At 35.6% G+C, this 17,358-nt stretch overlaps 2 protein-coding genes across 2 annotated transcripts; one reads left to right on the top strand and one right to left on the bottom strand.

Annotated features, from left to right (window-relative positions):
• Nucleotides 1–1,525: 1,525 nt before the first annotated feature.
• LOC125193723 (probable LRR receptor-like serine/threonine-protein kinase IRK) lies at nt 1,526–4,801 on the bottom strand. The gene is given in 2 exon segments (XM_048091588.1): nt 1,526–3,173; nt 3,262–4,801. Coding segments are annotated over 2 exon segments (2,907 nt in total). The 5' UTR covers nt 4,719–4,801; the 3' UTR covers nt 1,526–1,723.
• An 8,892-nt stretch (nt 4,802–13,693) lies between these two features.
• LOC125194688 lies at nt 13,694–14,386 on the top strand. The gene has a single exon (XM_048092931.1). It carries the CDS (start codon nt 13,694–13,696, stop codon nt 14,384–14,386), a length of 693 nt encoding a protein of 230 aa, XP_047948888.1.
• Nucleotides 14,387–17,358: the final 2,972 nt, after the last annotated feature.

Genomic DNA, 17,358 nt, shown 5'->3' with positions numbered 1-17,358 from the left:
AGGAGGCTAACCACTAGCCTTGGCTGATCCTAACGTGGCTCTGATACCACTGTTAGGGATCGACCAGCCGAAGGCTAAGGTTGAACAACCGAAGTCTACACAATTTGTGAGGTGATCAACCCTCACTAAACAGATCAAATACAAGAAAGAACAAGATCTAAGCAACTATTTGATTAGATCTTCCTGAAACATCAATACACGGTTAGTAACTTCAAGGAAACAATCTATGCCTACAAAATAGGCAAAGAAAAGAGAAAAGTGAAAGAGGATCTTGAAACACAGTAGGCTCAAGTTGCACCACGTACAACCGCACAGGTCTATTAACACCGAGCCCACAAATCCCCAAATCTCAGCTTGATTTGCCACAAGAGTGAAGAAGCAACAGGCAGACCACAATCCACCAACGATGTATCTCAGAACCCTAGATCCAGTGGCCTTGAATCGAACCAACACAAGACTGCACACCACACTCTCCAAGTTTCTCCTCGCACACCCTTAGCCACACCAGGAACCTCTCACGGTCAAGAATCACAGACCAGAAACCAGAGGTTTCCTTCACACCGCTCACACACTCACCAGAGATTAACCACTCAGGAGAAAGAGAGAGAGGAAGAAGATCTCAAGCCAGAGCACAGAGAATCACAAGGGACAAACCCTAGAATTGCAGAGCGTAGCTATTCAGAGGGAAGGGAGAAAACCGAATGAATGAGAAAGATCTAGGGTTAGGATGTTAAAAGGCTTCTCTCAAACACCACCCGGGCCAAACACACATACAACTGGGCCACTGGATATTGGGCTTGGTTACTAAACATTGGCAATTGGGCTTTTAGAGATAAGGGCCATATAACATCACATCAACATTTGTATAGTGATTATCAGAACAATAAGCTGTACTGCAAACAATTAGTACAATTTTTATAAAAACAAAAAGATTAAAAATCAACATTTGGAAGTTACTGGCTTATATTTGATGATGCTAGTCTACAAAAGATGATTATGCTGTTTTTTTTTATTTGTTAGCAGTGTGATAAATGTACAAAGTAGAGAGGATTATTCAATATTTTTTAGTATTTGGAAACTGCAGTGCAAGCGTGCAATTCTACATATTCTAGAATTGATTTGAAGAAAAATTATAATGCTATGTTTTGCTGTTTGTGTGGTGTAGGGTGGAATATGGAAATATAAGGGGCATGCTTCACTTTAATCAATGAAATGATTATGGCAAATGAGCATTAACATCACATACTTATATTACACCTTTGACATACTAATAATCATCATGCTTATGTTCCATCCAACTTTTGCCTATTCAAATAAAAGTTTTTTTATGGCACCATCATTCTGCCTCCATAAAGCAATGCCCTATAACACAAAAAGTTATTCTTGGAACATTTCTTTAAACATTCAAGTATTGCTTAGCATCCAAGTTATAATAATACAAGAGAAATTGACAAATTCATCTTCTTTTTTGAGGAAGAAACCTAAGCGAATATGTAACATTTTTGTGATCAATATCAATCACAAGAGTTGGAGCTGGTGAACACAAATCCAGTAACTGTAAGGAACAAAACAAATGTACATATCTTACTCACAAAGGAGATTTCAAAACTAATGAAAGATTTCAGGAGAGACAACCTACTTTCTTTGTATATTGAAACAAATACTACTGGATTCCTCTTCACCTAATACCAACAATTTTTAACTTCAATATTTCTCTTTTAGATTATGATTCCATTTCTTCCTTTTCTGATGAAGAAGTCTGGATGAGCTCCAAAATCCTTATGACCTCGTCCATGTCCGGGTGATTTGATGGAACTTGAGAGGCACATATCAAACCAAGCTTTACAATCGGAACTGCCTCCACCATTGGATAACCGCCTTTAAGCTTCTTGTCGATACATTCCTCCATCCTGCCTTCATCTAACGCTTCCCTCACCATGTCGCTCAGCACCACCACGTCATCTTCCATGTACTCCACGGCTCTTTTCCCAGTCAATACCTCGAGAGTCAAGACCCCGAATCCATATACATCACATTTGTCAGTGATCTTCACAGTTTGGCATGCGAACTCTGGGGCAGTGTACCCAAGTGCACTCTGAACCTTGCTGCTCAGTATATAACGGTCAAATGCTGGGAGCAGCCGGGCAAGGGTGAAATCTCCCACCTTCGGATCACCAGATACGTCGATCAGAACATTGCTTGACTTTATGTTGTAGTGAATGACATTCATCCGGTGCAGATGAGCTAGCCCTTTAGCAGTACCGAGGATTACGTTGAATCTTTGTTGCCACGTGAGGCAGCTGTCGTCCCCTCCATCTTGGAGATGTTTGTGCAAACTTCCTGCAGAGACGTACTCATTAATCAGCAGTTGCAACGAAGGCGTCCAGTAATATCCTTCAAGTGTCACCAGATTCTGATGTCTGATTTTGCCTAATGTTTTAACTTCCTTCTCAAAATCTGCTTGACATTTTGTCAAACTCGTGGTGTTAAGCTTCTTGAATGCAACGGGGCGTCCCCCTCGAAGCTCTGTCCTGTAGATAGCCCCAAAACCTCCGCGTCCGAGCTCACAGTTCTTATTGAGCAGCGATTGAGCCCCAGTAGCAAAATCAGCTTCTCCGGAGAACATGACAAGCTTCCCATAGTTGGCTTCAGTGTCGTGGGAAGGGCTAAAATCATCACTCCCGGAGAATGTGAATGCAGCAGCAGACTGTGCCATTGAGGTACGCGCATGCATGTTCAGGATAGAGACTGTGACGACACCAAGGGCTATAAAGACAACTGCACCAATAGCCACAAGGGAAGATATGCTGAGCACAATTCGCTTGTGACGAAGATTTGGTGGATTAGGGCCATGATTCGATACGGATGAGTTGGGGTTGAGGACTAAAGGCTTGGGATGGACAGCAGGGCATGATTGCTTGACAATGGAGCCACATAGGGATGGATTCCCAATCACAGATGACGAGGGGATGGTGTTGAAGAAGCCACCAACCGGAAGTTCCCCCTCGAGATCATTGAAGGAGACGTTAAACCAAACAAGATGCAAAAGATTTGTCAGTTCTTTTGGCAGGCTACCCGATAAATTGTTGAAGGACAAGTCCAAGACCTCGAGGTTTGTTAAGTTTGTGACTGAACCAGGAACAGGACCGGTGGGATTATTCTGCGATAACACCCTATAAACGTATCAAAACAATGTTAGGTCAAACCAATTTCAGAGTCAAAATGCAATCAGATCTTGCAAACATGATAAAGACAACTCACAATGAGGTCAGAGAAGAGCAGTTCCCAATTTCTGTTGGAATGGCTCCACTCAGCATATTGCTCTCCAATCTCAGTTGTTGCAGTGAAACAACGCGTCCAACCTCAGTTGGGATGCTCCCAGATAGCCGATTGTGACTGATATCAAGAACACAAGTCGTGTTAAGCTCACCTATACTTGCTGGAATAGAACCAACTAAGGAGTTGTGGGATAAATTCAAGGCCTGCAGCTTACTGAAATTCCCAATAGCAGCTGGAATCACACCAGTTAATGCATTGGACGACAAATCTAAGGCCTCGAAGCTTTGAAACGACTGCAACCACGAAGTGGGAAAGGTGATGCTCCCACTGTACCTATTACCAGAGAGAGATGCACTCTCCAAAGCGAACATAAAAAGCCACGAAGGCAGATTGCCAGAGAACGAGTTGTGCCCGAAATCAACAACATTAAGGTTCACACAACCACCAAATGACTCAGGTAAGCCTCCCAAAAACCTATTTCTTGACATATTAAGTTCTTTCAAGGATTGCAGATTGCCTAAAGCACTAGGCACCCTACCAGAAAAGTTATTACCAGAAATGTATAAGAATTCCAAGCTTCTCATCTCTCCAACCCAATCAAGAAACTCTCATGTCAATGAGTTCATACTCACATCAAGATAACTACACAACTCAAGTTTCCTCATTGAAAGAGGAAGACTGCTACTAAAATAGTTACCACTAAAATCAACACTCTTGAGCATCAAACAGTTTCCAAGATTTTCAGGCAGCCAACCAACAAGATTATTGTTTCTCAAACTAATGACTCTCAAATCAGACAATGCCTCAATCCCTCCCGGAACATCACCCTCGAACAAATTATCAGACAGAGCAAGAAATCGAAGAGAAGTGAGAGACCACAACCCGGGTAGCAACTGACCTGAAAGACAATTCAAAGAAAAATTCAGCCTCTGCAGATTCGAGCAAGAGCTCAAGGACTGCGGCAATGGGCCAGTGAGAGTGTTCTTAGCTAGTGAAATCGCCTTCAACCGCCCACATTGCTGGAAAAGCTCCTCAGGAATTGAGCCAGAGAAACTGTTGTCACTCAAATCAAGAACCTCAAGAGATGGAATTTGAGCAAGAGTGGGACTAATTGGCCCTGAAAAATTGTTTCTTGATAGCTGTAAAAGTGTGAGGGACTGTAACCGGAGCAAGCTTCTCCCAATGTGGCCGGACAGAGAGAGTCCATCAAGAATGAGCTCCGTGACCCGGTTGGTAGTCGGGTCGCATTTCACCCCGAACCATTTGCAGGCGACGTTGTCTTGTTCGTTCCAAGAAGTGAGGTGCGAGAGTGGATCAACGAGGCCGGCTTTGAAGGCTATGAGGCCCAAAACGTCGTCGTTGAGAGGCGGGTCGAGAGATTGAACCGAGAGTAGCGGAGACAAGAAGAGGAAAGCCACAAACTTCATCCGCAGCAGCATTTCTCAGTCAAGAAAATGTGAAAGATTGGATTTTTATTGAAGAGTTGAGAGTGTTTCAAAAAGCATTTCCAGTGGATTGCGAAATGCAGAGGTTTGGAAATATTCACGTTGAGTATTTACTGCTTTTGTTTACCTTATCTCTCAATTCTAGATTGAATGAAAATGAAGTGTTATTTTCAAGTTTACATCCACTTAAGAATGAAGATCCACCAATAACACAATGCAATTATGTTTCCACTGATTTTCATATTGATTTAAGCGTTGCCATTTTGCCAGTGTCTACGAAAGAGACTTGAATTTCAATAATGGTCACACTTTTTCCACAATCATTCAATTTAAGATTATGATAATTTTATAACACTACCTCCTTCATTTTGGCGAAATTAAACTATTTTTTTTCATTTAAATAACTATAAATTCATTAATTCAACGCTGCATATTTTCCAGTTTCGAGAATTTCAATTTTGAGCCACCTCTAGATCTGATCTAATTCCATATTGTTGACTAAGTGGGAAAATGCAACAGATTATTCGTCGCTTATTGTTTAAATAAGCAAAAAGTTTATGGCAATGTATGTTTGAGACGACAAGATCATTAATTTGAAAGATTAAATAATTGATTTTATCCGAACACATAACCCTAGACTAATAGTGGAAACTAGTTTAAAATTAATTGGCATTACATTAAGAAACTAAGATATGAGTAAATCCAACCAAATGTATGTGTTAGTGTTTGTTGATATCGAATAAGCCACAACATAAAACAGGTCGAATTCAACTTGTAACCTTCAATTCACATTATAATGTTTTATTATAAGTTACACCAATAAGGGATCATTTTTTAGTTTTGAGAAATACAAAATGACAAAAAATAAAAATAAAAAATTGGAGAATTTAAGTTGGTTGCATTGCTAATTGCTTTTTCTGTTTTACTTTATTTTTTTTAATTTCAACCTTGAGTACTTTAATTAACATACAGTAATTCTTAATTAGATTTTCACCTCCCTTTAATATATAATCTCAATTAATAATTTATTATGATGATAAAATATTTCATATTTTAGCTAGTACTAAGGTATAGAAAGGATGTGGGAGTTTTGTAGTTATGATTTTGATTTAAATTTTATTAGCATGAGTAAGCGTGGCAGTTTGTGGAAAACTTCTATTTCAAGTATTTAATAATAACAAATAAAAAGAGGGGACAGATGCTTGGATTGCATCAGTTGACAAACGAGAAACAAGTTAAAAACAAATCGTGAGTGAAAGGGCACATTAAAATTTTTGTCTCGACCAGGGCTTTTACCGTAATTTCATCTCTGAAATCAAATTAAAAGTCTGAATTTGGTGTATATCCAATGGATTGTCCTACTATAGCAGTTGAGTTGGTTTACTGTCCAAATTCATCAAAAACCTATTAGATTATATTAAATATAAATGGAGAGGTACGGTCTTATATATATATGCCTATCATGTTTTTGTTTTTCATGAAAAATTATACTGAAAAAAATATATGAAAAGCTATTTTTATATCATTTTCTATTTAAAAAAGGTATCTTTGCCTCCGCATCGCTAAGTTGAGCTTCTATAAAATTCATCAAAAACCTTTTAGAGCATCTAAAAGATAAATGAAGATTTCTTATAACTATCATATTTAACTTTTTTGCATGAAAAATATACTAGGAAAGGTATATTAGAAGGTAGGGGAGTGATCAATTGCTAACTCATCATTTAATTGCTAACTACAACTAATTTAAAGGCTATAGGATTTTAGAAAATGTGTGGTCCACAATTTGCCACGTGTAATTTTCGTTTTTATTAATAAAATAAAAAAAGATAAAAAAAAACTCCAAATTAGGGATTTTGATGAAAATGTCAATATAGTGTTTCGAAAATATCAACACAATGCTTTGAGAATGTCAACACAATGCTTTAAGAATGTTAATCCATTGCTTATATTGACATATTTTATATAGGAGAAATGTTATGCTAGGCGACTAATTTGAGCGCTAGATGAGCGTCATTCCACGTCATACAACTGTTTACTTCTTTTGCGTTTATTATCAATATTAAATTATCTCATCTCTCTCCTTCGTCAACATCGCTCCACTTCCTTCTATTTTTTCCAATTGAGAAAAAAATTCATCAAATGATCTCTCTCCACCATTCTTTTATAAAATTGAACTCTGCATAATTTTATCCTTCCATTGTTTTGACTACATAGGTGTCTAACAAAGCTCACCAATTTAGGAGAAATTCAGGCTACTATTTCAATTGAAATTTTATCTCAAAAGGTGAAAAAATGGCAAATAGACAAAGTTTCGTTAAATTTAACTTCCCTTAAATGAGCTGCAAAAATTGCTCTTCATTCTTGCGGAATTCCAACCTTTCTTATCAATTCTTAAACCACAATGCATCATTTTTCTAAAAGGACAACGATGTTTCCTCCACAATTCCAACTCTCCCAAATTTGGAATTCTACCGCCGACCACTAAACTTATCCCCAAATATCTGAATCTTCAAATTTTGAATCTATGAACATAGAAACTATGATGTTAACGGTTTTTTTAAGAGAAAAGAAAGAGGTAGAAGTCTATCATCAAAACAAAAAAGGATTAGAATGTGGGGGAGATGGAAGAAGGGTACTAAAGGATTAAAGTAGAAAACCATAAAATTTGCAGAGCATCCACAATGATGAAGAAAACTAAAACATTATTGGAGAGTGAAAAACGGGTGGTCGAATAACTGCGATCTAAAATAAAGTTATATTGAAATTAGTTGAGATGATTAAAATTTTCAATGAAATTATTAAATTGGGGTAGCAAATATCAAGAAGCTGGGGAAAGAATAGATACATTATTGAAGGAAATGAATACAGGTGCTAGGAATTCATAAATCACATTGAAAAAAACGATGTTGCAATTGCCAAGTTATATATGTGAAAATAATGGAGAGAAAATGAAGAAAAGAACGAGATCAGGAGCTTTTGTAAAAAAGAAGTGATGGTGAGCGGTGTTCACGGAGGGAAAGAGGTTGATGAGAGAGAAATTCATAGATAAAAAAGAAATCTTCAGACGTGGAATGGAAGCGCTCACCTGTCACTCAAATTCAATCGCCCAGCATAACATTTCTCTTTTATATAGTATGTTGACATATCTGTTGTACGAAAAAATAAAAAAAATTCAATTTTTTTTTTCAAATTTTGACGTCGGAACATATGCATGTAGGATATCGTTGGAATCCTTATGAAATTATCTTTAATTTGATATATGTTATATGAATTTAAAGTTTTAGGATTTCTTTTAAAAATTAGTTATAACTAAACATGTAGTTAATTGACATTAATACCCCTATTGATATTTTTTGGAATTAATCCTATGGCCATATTGACGTTTTTCGTTGATCGTATTGACATTTAAGATTGATGATCTAAGCCCTTAATTTGAATATCTAATGACTATTATTTAGTTGTAGTTAGCAATTAAGTTATGAGTTAGCAATATAACACTCCCCTGAGAAGGTATTACTATATCTTTTTCTATTTTAAAGAGGTATATTGATTCACTTGGATTTTACATGGTTTTAGAGGGTAGTTTTACTTGGTTTTGATCATATATTGTGAACTTGAGACATGGTTATAGCTACTTCTCTATTATGTTGGTATTTTGACCATTTTGTGAAGAATGTGTAGAAAAATGTACAAAATATGTGGATGTGCAGCTGCTCAATGTTCGAGACAGCTTTTCTGGAGATTTTGAAGTCCGATTCGCATGTAATGCATACCATTCTCTTCGCCTTCAAAAAACCTTCGCGTGGATATCTTAAACGTCTCAATCGGAGTTCGGTAGAAGAAGTTATGGCCGTTTTACCAAGACTGCGCAGAGCAGTGACATAGCTGACGACCCGCCAGGTTCGCATGCAAACGAACCTGGCGAGCCGCCAGCAAAACACGGAAAAACGCCGTAAGCAGCTGGCGACCCGCCAGCTTCGACGCACACCCAACCTGGCGACCCGCCAGCCGTCGTCGGACAGCTTATTTCGGGCCCAAAGTCAACCCTAGGTATATATATGCCTAGGAAACGCCTCCAAACGCAACTTACTCGTCTCCCACCCCAAAAATACCACTTTTTCACCTAGGAAGAAGAGAAGAACGAGCAGAGGACGAGTATTCATCGCAAGATTGAAGACGAGACCTCCAATCCGCTCAATCCAATTCTAGGAGTTTCTACTTTTAGTTTTATTCTTGTTTAAACAATGTTTTTGAATATTTCTTTGAATATTTCTTTGACTTTTGTGTTGAACATGAGTAGCTAAATCCTTCGTAGAGTTCTATGGGGGAGATACAATGATTCTTATGTTTAATTGGTTTCCTTTTTCTATGCCTTGGCTCATGTGGTTATTTTGATTTCTTCTGTGCTTATACATTTATTTGACTGATCACCTTATAAATGCATGTGGATTTTACTACAAGAACTGAGAAGTGAGTAGTTTAATTTGAAAGAGAAGAAATTGACGTCTTTGCCAATATAATCGAGAGATTTGAGCCTTTGAATGAAGCTAAGTATCTTAGGAGCTATTAGGAGTTGTTGCCTTAGTTCTAGGAAGGACACTTCGGTTCTAGGTAGCAATCTACAAATTATACGCTTTGAGAAAATATATAGTTTTACCTTAGTGATAGCTTAATAATCCTTGAGACCCTTTGTTGGCATAGTTTGAAAATTAGTTGAGCATAGGATAGTTGTTATCGATCCCGTAGGATTCTACCCTTCTCATCTTTGATCTACATCCGTTTTCTTATTTGCTTTTAGTTCTCTAGTTGTTTTTAATTGTTTTTATCTTGCTTTTAAGTAGATTTAGAAAACTCAAACTTTCTGATTCATCTAGATTGTAGTTGAGGTTGGTTCGTGGTAATTAGGTTGACACTGATTGTCTCTGTGGATACGATACTCTTTGCTTACTATTTGCTACATTAGCCCCGTACACTTGCGGGTATACTTGTGTTAAAAATAAGTTGAGTCATATATTTACCTCTCCATTGCCAAATTAAGCTTCTATAAATTCATCAAAAACCTATTAGGGCATCTGAAAGATAAATAAAGAGGTCAAGTCTTATAGCTTCCATATTTATTTAGTTTTTTTATGAAAAATTATATTCCCTCCGTTCCATGTTACTTGAGTCACTTCTTTTTCGCACTCGTTTTGTAAAAATAATAATAAATAGTTAAAGTGGAGATAAAGTAAAGTAAGAAAGAGAATAATATAGTTAAGAGTCAACTATATTATTCTCTTTCTTACTTTACTTTATCTCCACTTTAACTATTTATTATTATTTTTACAAAACGAGTGCGTAAAAGAAGTGACTCAAGTAACATGGGACGGAGGGAGTATTGAAAAAGATATACTATGAAATATTATATCTTTTTTTATTTAAAAGAGGTATATTTACCTCCCCCCATAAACCATTTACTAGTACTTGTTATAGGAGCATCTCTAAGGAGGGAAGGTATATAGAAAAGGTATATCATATACCTCTCTAAAAAGTACTCCATTCGTCTTATAACAGATGTCATATTTTCCTTTTTGGTTTATCCCACAAAAGATGTCACATTTCCTTTTTTGGAGAAAACTCTCTCTCATAAATATATTATTTTCTCTCTCCACCTAACACACAAAACAACATCTCCTAAATCTCGTGTCATTCTCCAACTATGCCATCTATTATAGAATGGAGGGAGTAACATATTCCAAAGGAAAAAGGTATACATAGAAAGGTAAATTAATTCTTTTAAATAAAATAATCATACAAAATGTATTAAAAAACATAAAGTGTAATATCTTCTCAAATACCTACTCTTGTAAAATGATTTTTTCATGAAAAGAAATTAAATATGGTAGTTATAAGATTTTACCTCTCCATTGATGGGGAGGTAAAGATACCTCTTCAAAATGAGACGAAGAATAATTTTTTAATAAAATAAATAAATATAATAATTATATTAGTTTACCTCTTCATCTATCTCTTTCCACTTTCCATGATGATGCTTTAATGTTGAAGGATAATTTAGTCCAAAGAAAATTGATAATAATGTAAATCAGCAACAAATGTAAATGTTGAAGGGTAATATATTCCAAGAAAATTGATACTAATGTAACCAACGAATGTAAAAGTTTTTATTAATATTTTATGTTTGTAGTTATCCACATTTTGATTATTTAGCATTACTCTATAATATAATCACCCACCACAGTATCAAACGTGTATAACAAATTTTGCTACCTAATATTGTTAGGAAGAGAGTACTACAATGTTGAAAACTTGAAATAGAAAATTATAGGGTCAACATACATATGGAATCGCAGTAATGACAATGTGAAGATGAAATCATACAACTTCATATTTCAGATTTATATGTTGTTTGTCCAAGATTCGTGATTAGCCCATCGAATTAAATGTAGTTACAACAATGAAACCTAATACGGCAGTACATAGGTATGAAAAAGGTATTAAAACGTTGTGGGCTTTGAGTTCAAGAGGATATCAATTTATTGGGGGTTTTGCAACTATACAAATCGGCCCATTTTAATTATGCTGCCCACATTCCTTTCTTTACAGCAATACATTTTTAGGGAGGTTGTGCATTTATGCTTCCCTTGTCTAGTCTCTTCATTTTTAGGGAAGTTGTGCAAATGAGATAAATTAACATGAATGATACATATGGATATTTTAGGTACTCCACCAGTCCCATAAAGATATGCATATTTAAGACAACACAGATTTTAATGCACAATTAATAAAATAAGAAAGAAAGATAAAAAGAGATACTAATTATAATTGTTAACGGAGAACAAGGCTCATCTTACTAGAGAGAAAAAAAGTTACAAAAAATAGAATGAACTATTTTTATGGGACGGTGCAAAATAAAAAAAAGTCCATATTTTTATGGACGGGTGGAGTATTTTATTTACAATAAATTTATGATAATTAATTAATTTATCTATTACATATTTACCCTTTTATAATTATTTAGGAAACACTATGTTTTTAAATTAAATAATTGCAGATTTAGGAAAAGATAACTCCTTCCATCATAAAGCTACATAATTATTGCTAAACCAAAACTAAAGAGATGAATTATGGGTAGTAGATGGAGGCATTTTAGAACTATGGACTAGATTAAGGCTGTGGAGCAGCTAGTTCCCTTTTAATGATGAATGTTGAGGGGTATTAATAGACTTGGAGGCTCCTTCTCTAATTAGGTAACAATTTCGGCCTCAAAAGTAAGTTCTAGCTCGAATTAGGGCAGATTGGGCGTTGCACCAATCTTAGCAGCTAAGTTGAAGTTAGTGGGCCGTTGGGCGTTGTCTAGAATCTCAGTGCTAATCTTGGTTATCGTTGGGTGTTAGTCGGCGGACCGTTGGGCGAGAGTCCCCATCCATGTGATTCCCGAAGCGGGCAGCGGAGACGTCGATGGTCGACCGCTAACCTGGTCAGTGACACCCCTGACATTGAGTCAGCAGACTGTTGGCTAGCTCTAGTGGGTTTGAACCCAAATCCGAGCTTTTTGTATCTTTTTCTAGATATTTTTTTCTATCATTTTTAAACAAACACGTTAAAATATCAAAATGTATAGGATAAACAATTTAACAACATAATTCTTATGTACCACACTCAAAACGAGCCAATTCTAGGCCTTAAACATATGCAAATTCCGTGTTTATCACAACTCCAAAAGCAAATGGAAGAAATAAAGCATCTGCACTATCAAGTTGTCGAGAAAGATGCACACATAGAAGCAAACCCTTTCGTAAGAAATTTAAATACCCATGGTAATATGATAGTTGTGTCTACAGGTCTGAAAGTAGATGCCAATAATTTCGACTTAAGTATGCCACTGATCAATCGAGTAGAGCAAATTGCCTTTATGGGAATAGACACTGAGGATGCTAATCGCTAGTTGACCCAATTCATGAAAATCGTGAGCACGGTCAAGCTAAATGAGGTGGATGATAAAGTCATGAGAATAAGACTCTTTCCATTCTCCTTATTGATTATGTTAAAGAGCGGTATGAAAGTTTACATGTGGATACCGTGACCCTCATGGGATGGCATAGTCAACATGTTTTTCGAAAGTGCCTCAACCATGGTTTTGAAATAGAGCATCAAATAGGAATCCTTTAGAATGGTTATAATGAAAAAATTGCTAGTCTTTTGGATTCAGGGGCGAACGATTCATTTTCGAAAGGATAAGAAAAATTAGCCATGGAAGTGATAGAGTTGCTTAACAATAGTAGAAGTTGGTCAAAGGAAAGACATAACTCGAGGAGAATAGCTTCAGCCGACACTATCGCCATAGATACTTTGGCAAAGGAACTGTAGCAATTTGTTCCAAAATTGACAACATGCGGCCACAAAGAGAAGAATGAGTACCACACACCGAGATGGAGTACATGAACTATGTCCAAAACGGATGCCAGCGTCAAAAATTTAATAATAACACTTATCGCCCTAAATCATAAAACTCTAATATTGTCGCATGATAATTATTCATGAATATAATATAAGATGCAATAATATTCGAATAAGGAAATCAACTCTAATATATTTTACATTAAAAGTGACATGCTTTCATTTTTGGGTTGTCTTACTAAAAGTGCTACATTTCATAAAATAGAAACCATATCAATTCTACTTCATTCTCTATCTAATTAACTAACAAAACAACACTATATAAAATCTTGTATCGAAAACTAAATACTCTAGTGGGACAGATGGAGTATATATTATCATTTCCAAATATTTGAATTACCAAATGATCCCTATGTTATTATAATCAAGGAGGTGTATGCTTGCTTTCTTTAATATGTGGCAAGTGACAAAGAAATCCACTAACACTTAAGTGGAAATCCTACTCCCAAATCCAACTAAAATCCAATACAAAAATGGGACAAGTCCATGAGAAAGAAGCTAGGTAGATGAAGATGGGAAGCAAAAGCAATAGCAACAACAACAACGTGGTGTATGTAGAGAGCATAGTAGTCCCAATGAGCCTCTTCCTCACAATAGGCTACCATGCCTATCTATGGCAAAAGCTCAAAACCAAACCCTCCCAAACCACAATCGGCATGAACATGCTCAAGCGCCGCTCATGGCTGCGGCAGCTCAACCAAGGCGACGACAAGAAGGGCATGCTCGCCGTCCAAAGCCTCCGAAACAGCCTGATGTTCGCCATCCTCACCGCCACGGTGACCGTGATCATCACGCTCTGCCTCGCCGCCCTCACCAACAACGCCTTCAACGCTGCGGACATCCTGGCGGCGTCCGACCTTTTCGGGTCGCAGTCGCCGAGGATCATGGTGCTCAAGTACGCGTCGTCGTCCATATTCCTGCTGGCGAGCTTCCTCTGCAGCTCGCTGGCGGTCGGGTTCTTGGTGGACGCCAACTTCCTGATCAATGCGATCGGGGAGTTTGCTCCCGGGGGAGGAGGATACACGGAGGCGGTGGTGGAGAGGGGGTTTGCGATGGCGGTGGTCGGGAATAGGGTGTTTTGTATGGCGCTGCCGCTTATGTTGTGGTTGTTCGGGCCGCTGCCGGTGGCGATCTCCTCCGCCGCGCTTGTGTGGGGGCTCTATGAGCTTGATTTTGTTGCTTCTCTCTCCACAATTGTTGTTTGATTGACTTGGTACTAGTTTTAATAAATATAGTGAAAAGTGGATGAAAAAAATTAGTGAAATGTGTAGTCTATTAGCAAAAGTAGTAAAAAATAAGAGTGTTAATTAATTGGAGTGAAAGAAAAAGAAAATTGATGTCGATTAATGGGGACGAAGGGAGTAATATAGCTATCTTTCGGTTTTTAATAAAAGTGCTCTTTGTTAAATTTGAATGACTATAAATGTAGGAATAAAAAATGAATGCTATATGCTACGAATTGAATATATCATCTCGATGATCTGATAAAATTTATCCATAACAATAATATGAGACATATAAGACTGGTTTCTACTAGTAATATATTCTCCACTATGGAGTACTATTATGTAGTGTTAGTTGGGTAGTTGTTTCCTTCAATTTATGTATGCGAAATTTTTGAATTAGTGTTGAATGTATATATCTGAACTCTTTACTTCAATCGTTAACATAAAAAAATTAATTCACCTATTTGGCTATTTTAATACGCCTTCAGTCGCGTCATATGATTGATTTCTTTGGGAGTATAAGCCAATGTTATTTATCGAGGGAAGTGAAAAGAATAAAATATAAGATATAAATAAAAAGTTTAAGTAAAAGAAAAAATAAAATAAAAAAGAGCTAAGTGTTATTTTTTTTAGAATGATGGAAATCAATTGTTTGCAATGGGATTGCAATCACTTGTGATGGAACAACTATAATAGGAAAATCAATCATTGATGGAGAGAGGCACTAACTTTGTTCATTACTAAATCTCTTAGTATATTTATTTTTAGACACTCATCGATCACCAAATATCTCATTTCATTTTTAATAATTCAGTATATAAACTCTTCACTTCATAAATGTTTCACTTGTGTTTTATTATAAATCTTTTATCCATCCGATTAGTACCAAGTTGTATTTTTATTGGGTTATCCTATTATTTAAGTCATTTTTTGACAATATCCAACAAACTAAATTTCTCTTACTTTGTATCTTACTTTCTTTCTCATGTTTTCCTTTTTATTTTATTCTCTCAATACTTACGTATTTTATTCTCACTTCATTGTATGCACCAAATATTTTTCCTCAATTTTCATGTCCAAATAATATTCACATTACCCTGAATTCTTTTTCTCATTTTCATTTATAAAACTCTTGTTGGTTCAAAGTGGGACATTTAATATCGAACGAATGGAATAGAATACTATTTCACTCCGTGACTTAAGTACTCTCTCCTTCTCGTGAAAAGAGTCAACAATGACTTGACATGTATTTTAAAAAATTAAAAGTAAGTAGGTTGAAAAAATTAGTGGAATATTAATTTTATTTTTAAATCTATTGGTTTACAATGAAATGTAAGTGGCAGTTAGTGAAATGTGCTGCCTACATTACATTTATAATAAAAGTGAAAAATGAACTTTTATGTGGAACGGATCGAATCGGAAAAAGTGGACTCTTATAATGAGATGGAAGAAATAGTATTTTTTTTAACTATGAAAATTACTAGACTGCGCATTTTATAGTGATATGCATTATTAGCCTGAAAACATATCGATAAATAGATTGTAAAGTGATCATTTGCACCAAACTCAAACCCATTTTTCAATATACGTCACATCAAAAAATAATTTTACCCCAATCATCTACACCAAAATTATAATTGTCACCATTTTTTAGTATATATCTCACCAAAATTTTTGCAATAGACTCATAATTAGTGTTGTTTAGTAAAAAATATAAAAAACATGGGTTTAAGTTTATAATATGAAGAAGTTTTCTACACCAAAAATAAAATTTGATATATATTTAAAAATGACCTTACATCAATCTTGACCAATATAAATGTGTTAGCATAAAAGATAATCATGCTTTTTCGATTTTGATAAAAAGGGATTAGCATAGCGTTGTCAAAAGACGTAAACAAAGTCGAATAGAATAGCACTAGAATAAAGCTATGACCCATCAATCATGTGCTTAATATAATGCATAAGTAACATGTCACGACAATCAACCACAATTTTCCGATACAATCCCACTTCTTTCATTAACATTAAATAAAATCATCACTTTGTGTTCATAAACATATTTTATATGTGTTGATTTAAATGGAAAAGGTGCATACAAAAATCGTTAATAATTTGTTTCATTTAGATGGAATTAGGGGCTTCGCCACTCATTTACCGTGCCTCCTCTTTTAATTTGTCTAGAAAAAAATGCGGGAAGATATGTGTGGTACTTTCGCATTTACGAAGAAGTCATAAATAAATGTGATTGCATTATTATGTTCTTTATAATTTACTCTCTTACAAATGCGTCTCATTTTTGCTGCCGAAGCAATTCGATTTGGCGTTATTAATTAATATGGAGTATAAGTTAATTATAATGACTTACTTCCGGGATATCAATTAAAATGACATCATAGTATAGAAAACAAACCGATAATCGTTCTGCTTAGTGCCTATGATACATATCAGTGGCGGATCTAATGTATAACAAGGGGGTACAATTGTACCTTCATATTTTTTGTGTTTTACTATATATTGAGCCAAATAACCTAAAGCTTTGTTGGTGGAGTGGTACAGTGTAACCATTGTTAATTCGGAGACCTAGGTTCGAACTCAGCGGCAGCAGATTTGTGTTTGAACTTTTTTACTTTCTACATGCACTTTTACGTTTTTCTTTTACTTTCAGTTTTTTTTTCTCTCTTTTTCTGCTACTCTATTTTATTTTATTTTTGTTAATTATATGAAAATTGTATAACAAAATATTTTCCAAAAATGAATCAAACCTTTCAAAACTAATTTATGTAAAATACGTATTATATATTTATTTATCGCATCCCCAAATAAAAATTTCTGGATCCGTCACTGCTTTCTACATGCATTTTTACATTTTTCTTTTACTTTTCATTTTTTTTTTCTCCTTTTCTGCTACTCTATTTTATTGTTTTTTTGTTAATTATATGAAAATTGTA

This window comes from Salvia hispanica, chromosome 6 (genome assembly GCF_023119035.1).
Source record: "Salvia hispanica cultivar TCC Black 2014 chromosome 6, UniMelb_Shisp_WGS_1.0, whole genome shotgun sequence".
NCBI classification, from domain to species: domain Eukaryota; kingdom Viridiplantae; phylum Streptophyta; class Magnoliopsida; order Lamiales; family Lamiaceae; genus Salvia; species Salvia hispanica.
This window is presented reverse-complemented; position numbering and strand designations above follow the sequence as displayed.

Coding starts and splice junctions, on each gene's coding strand:
- LOC125194688 (XM_048092931.1), top strand. CDS start 13,694: ATGGGAAGCAAAAGCAATAGCAACAACAACAACGTGGTGTATGTAGAG.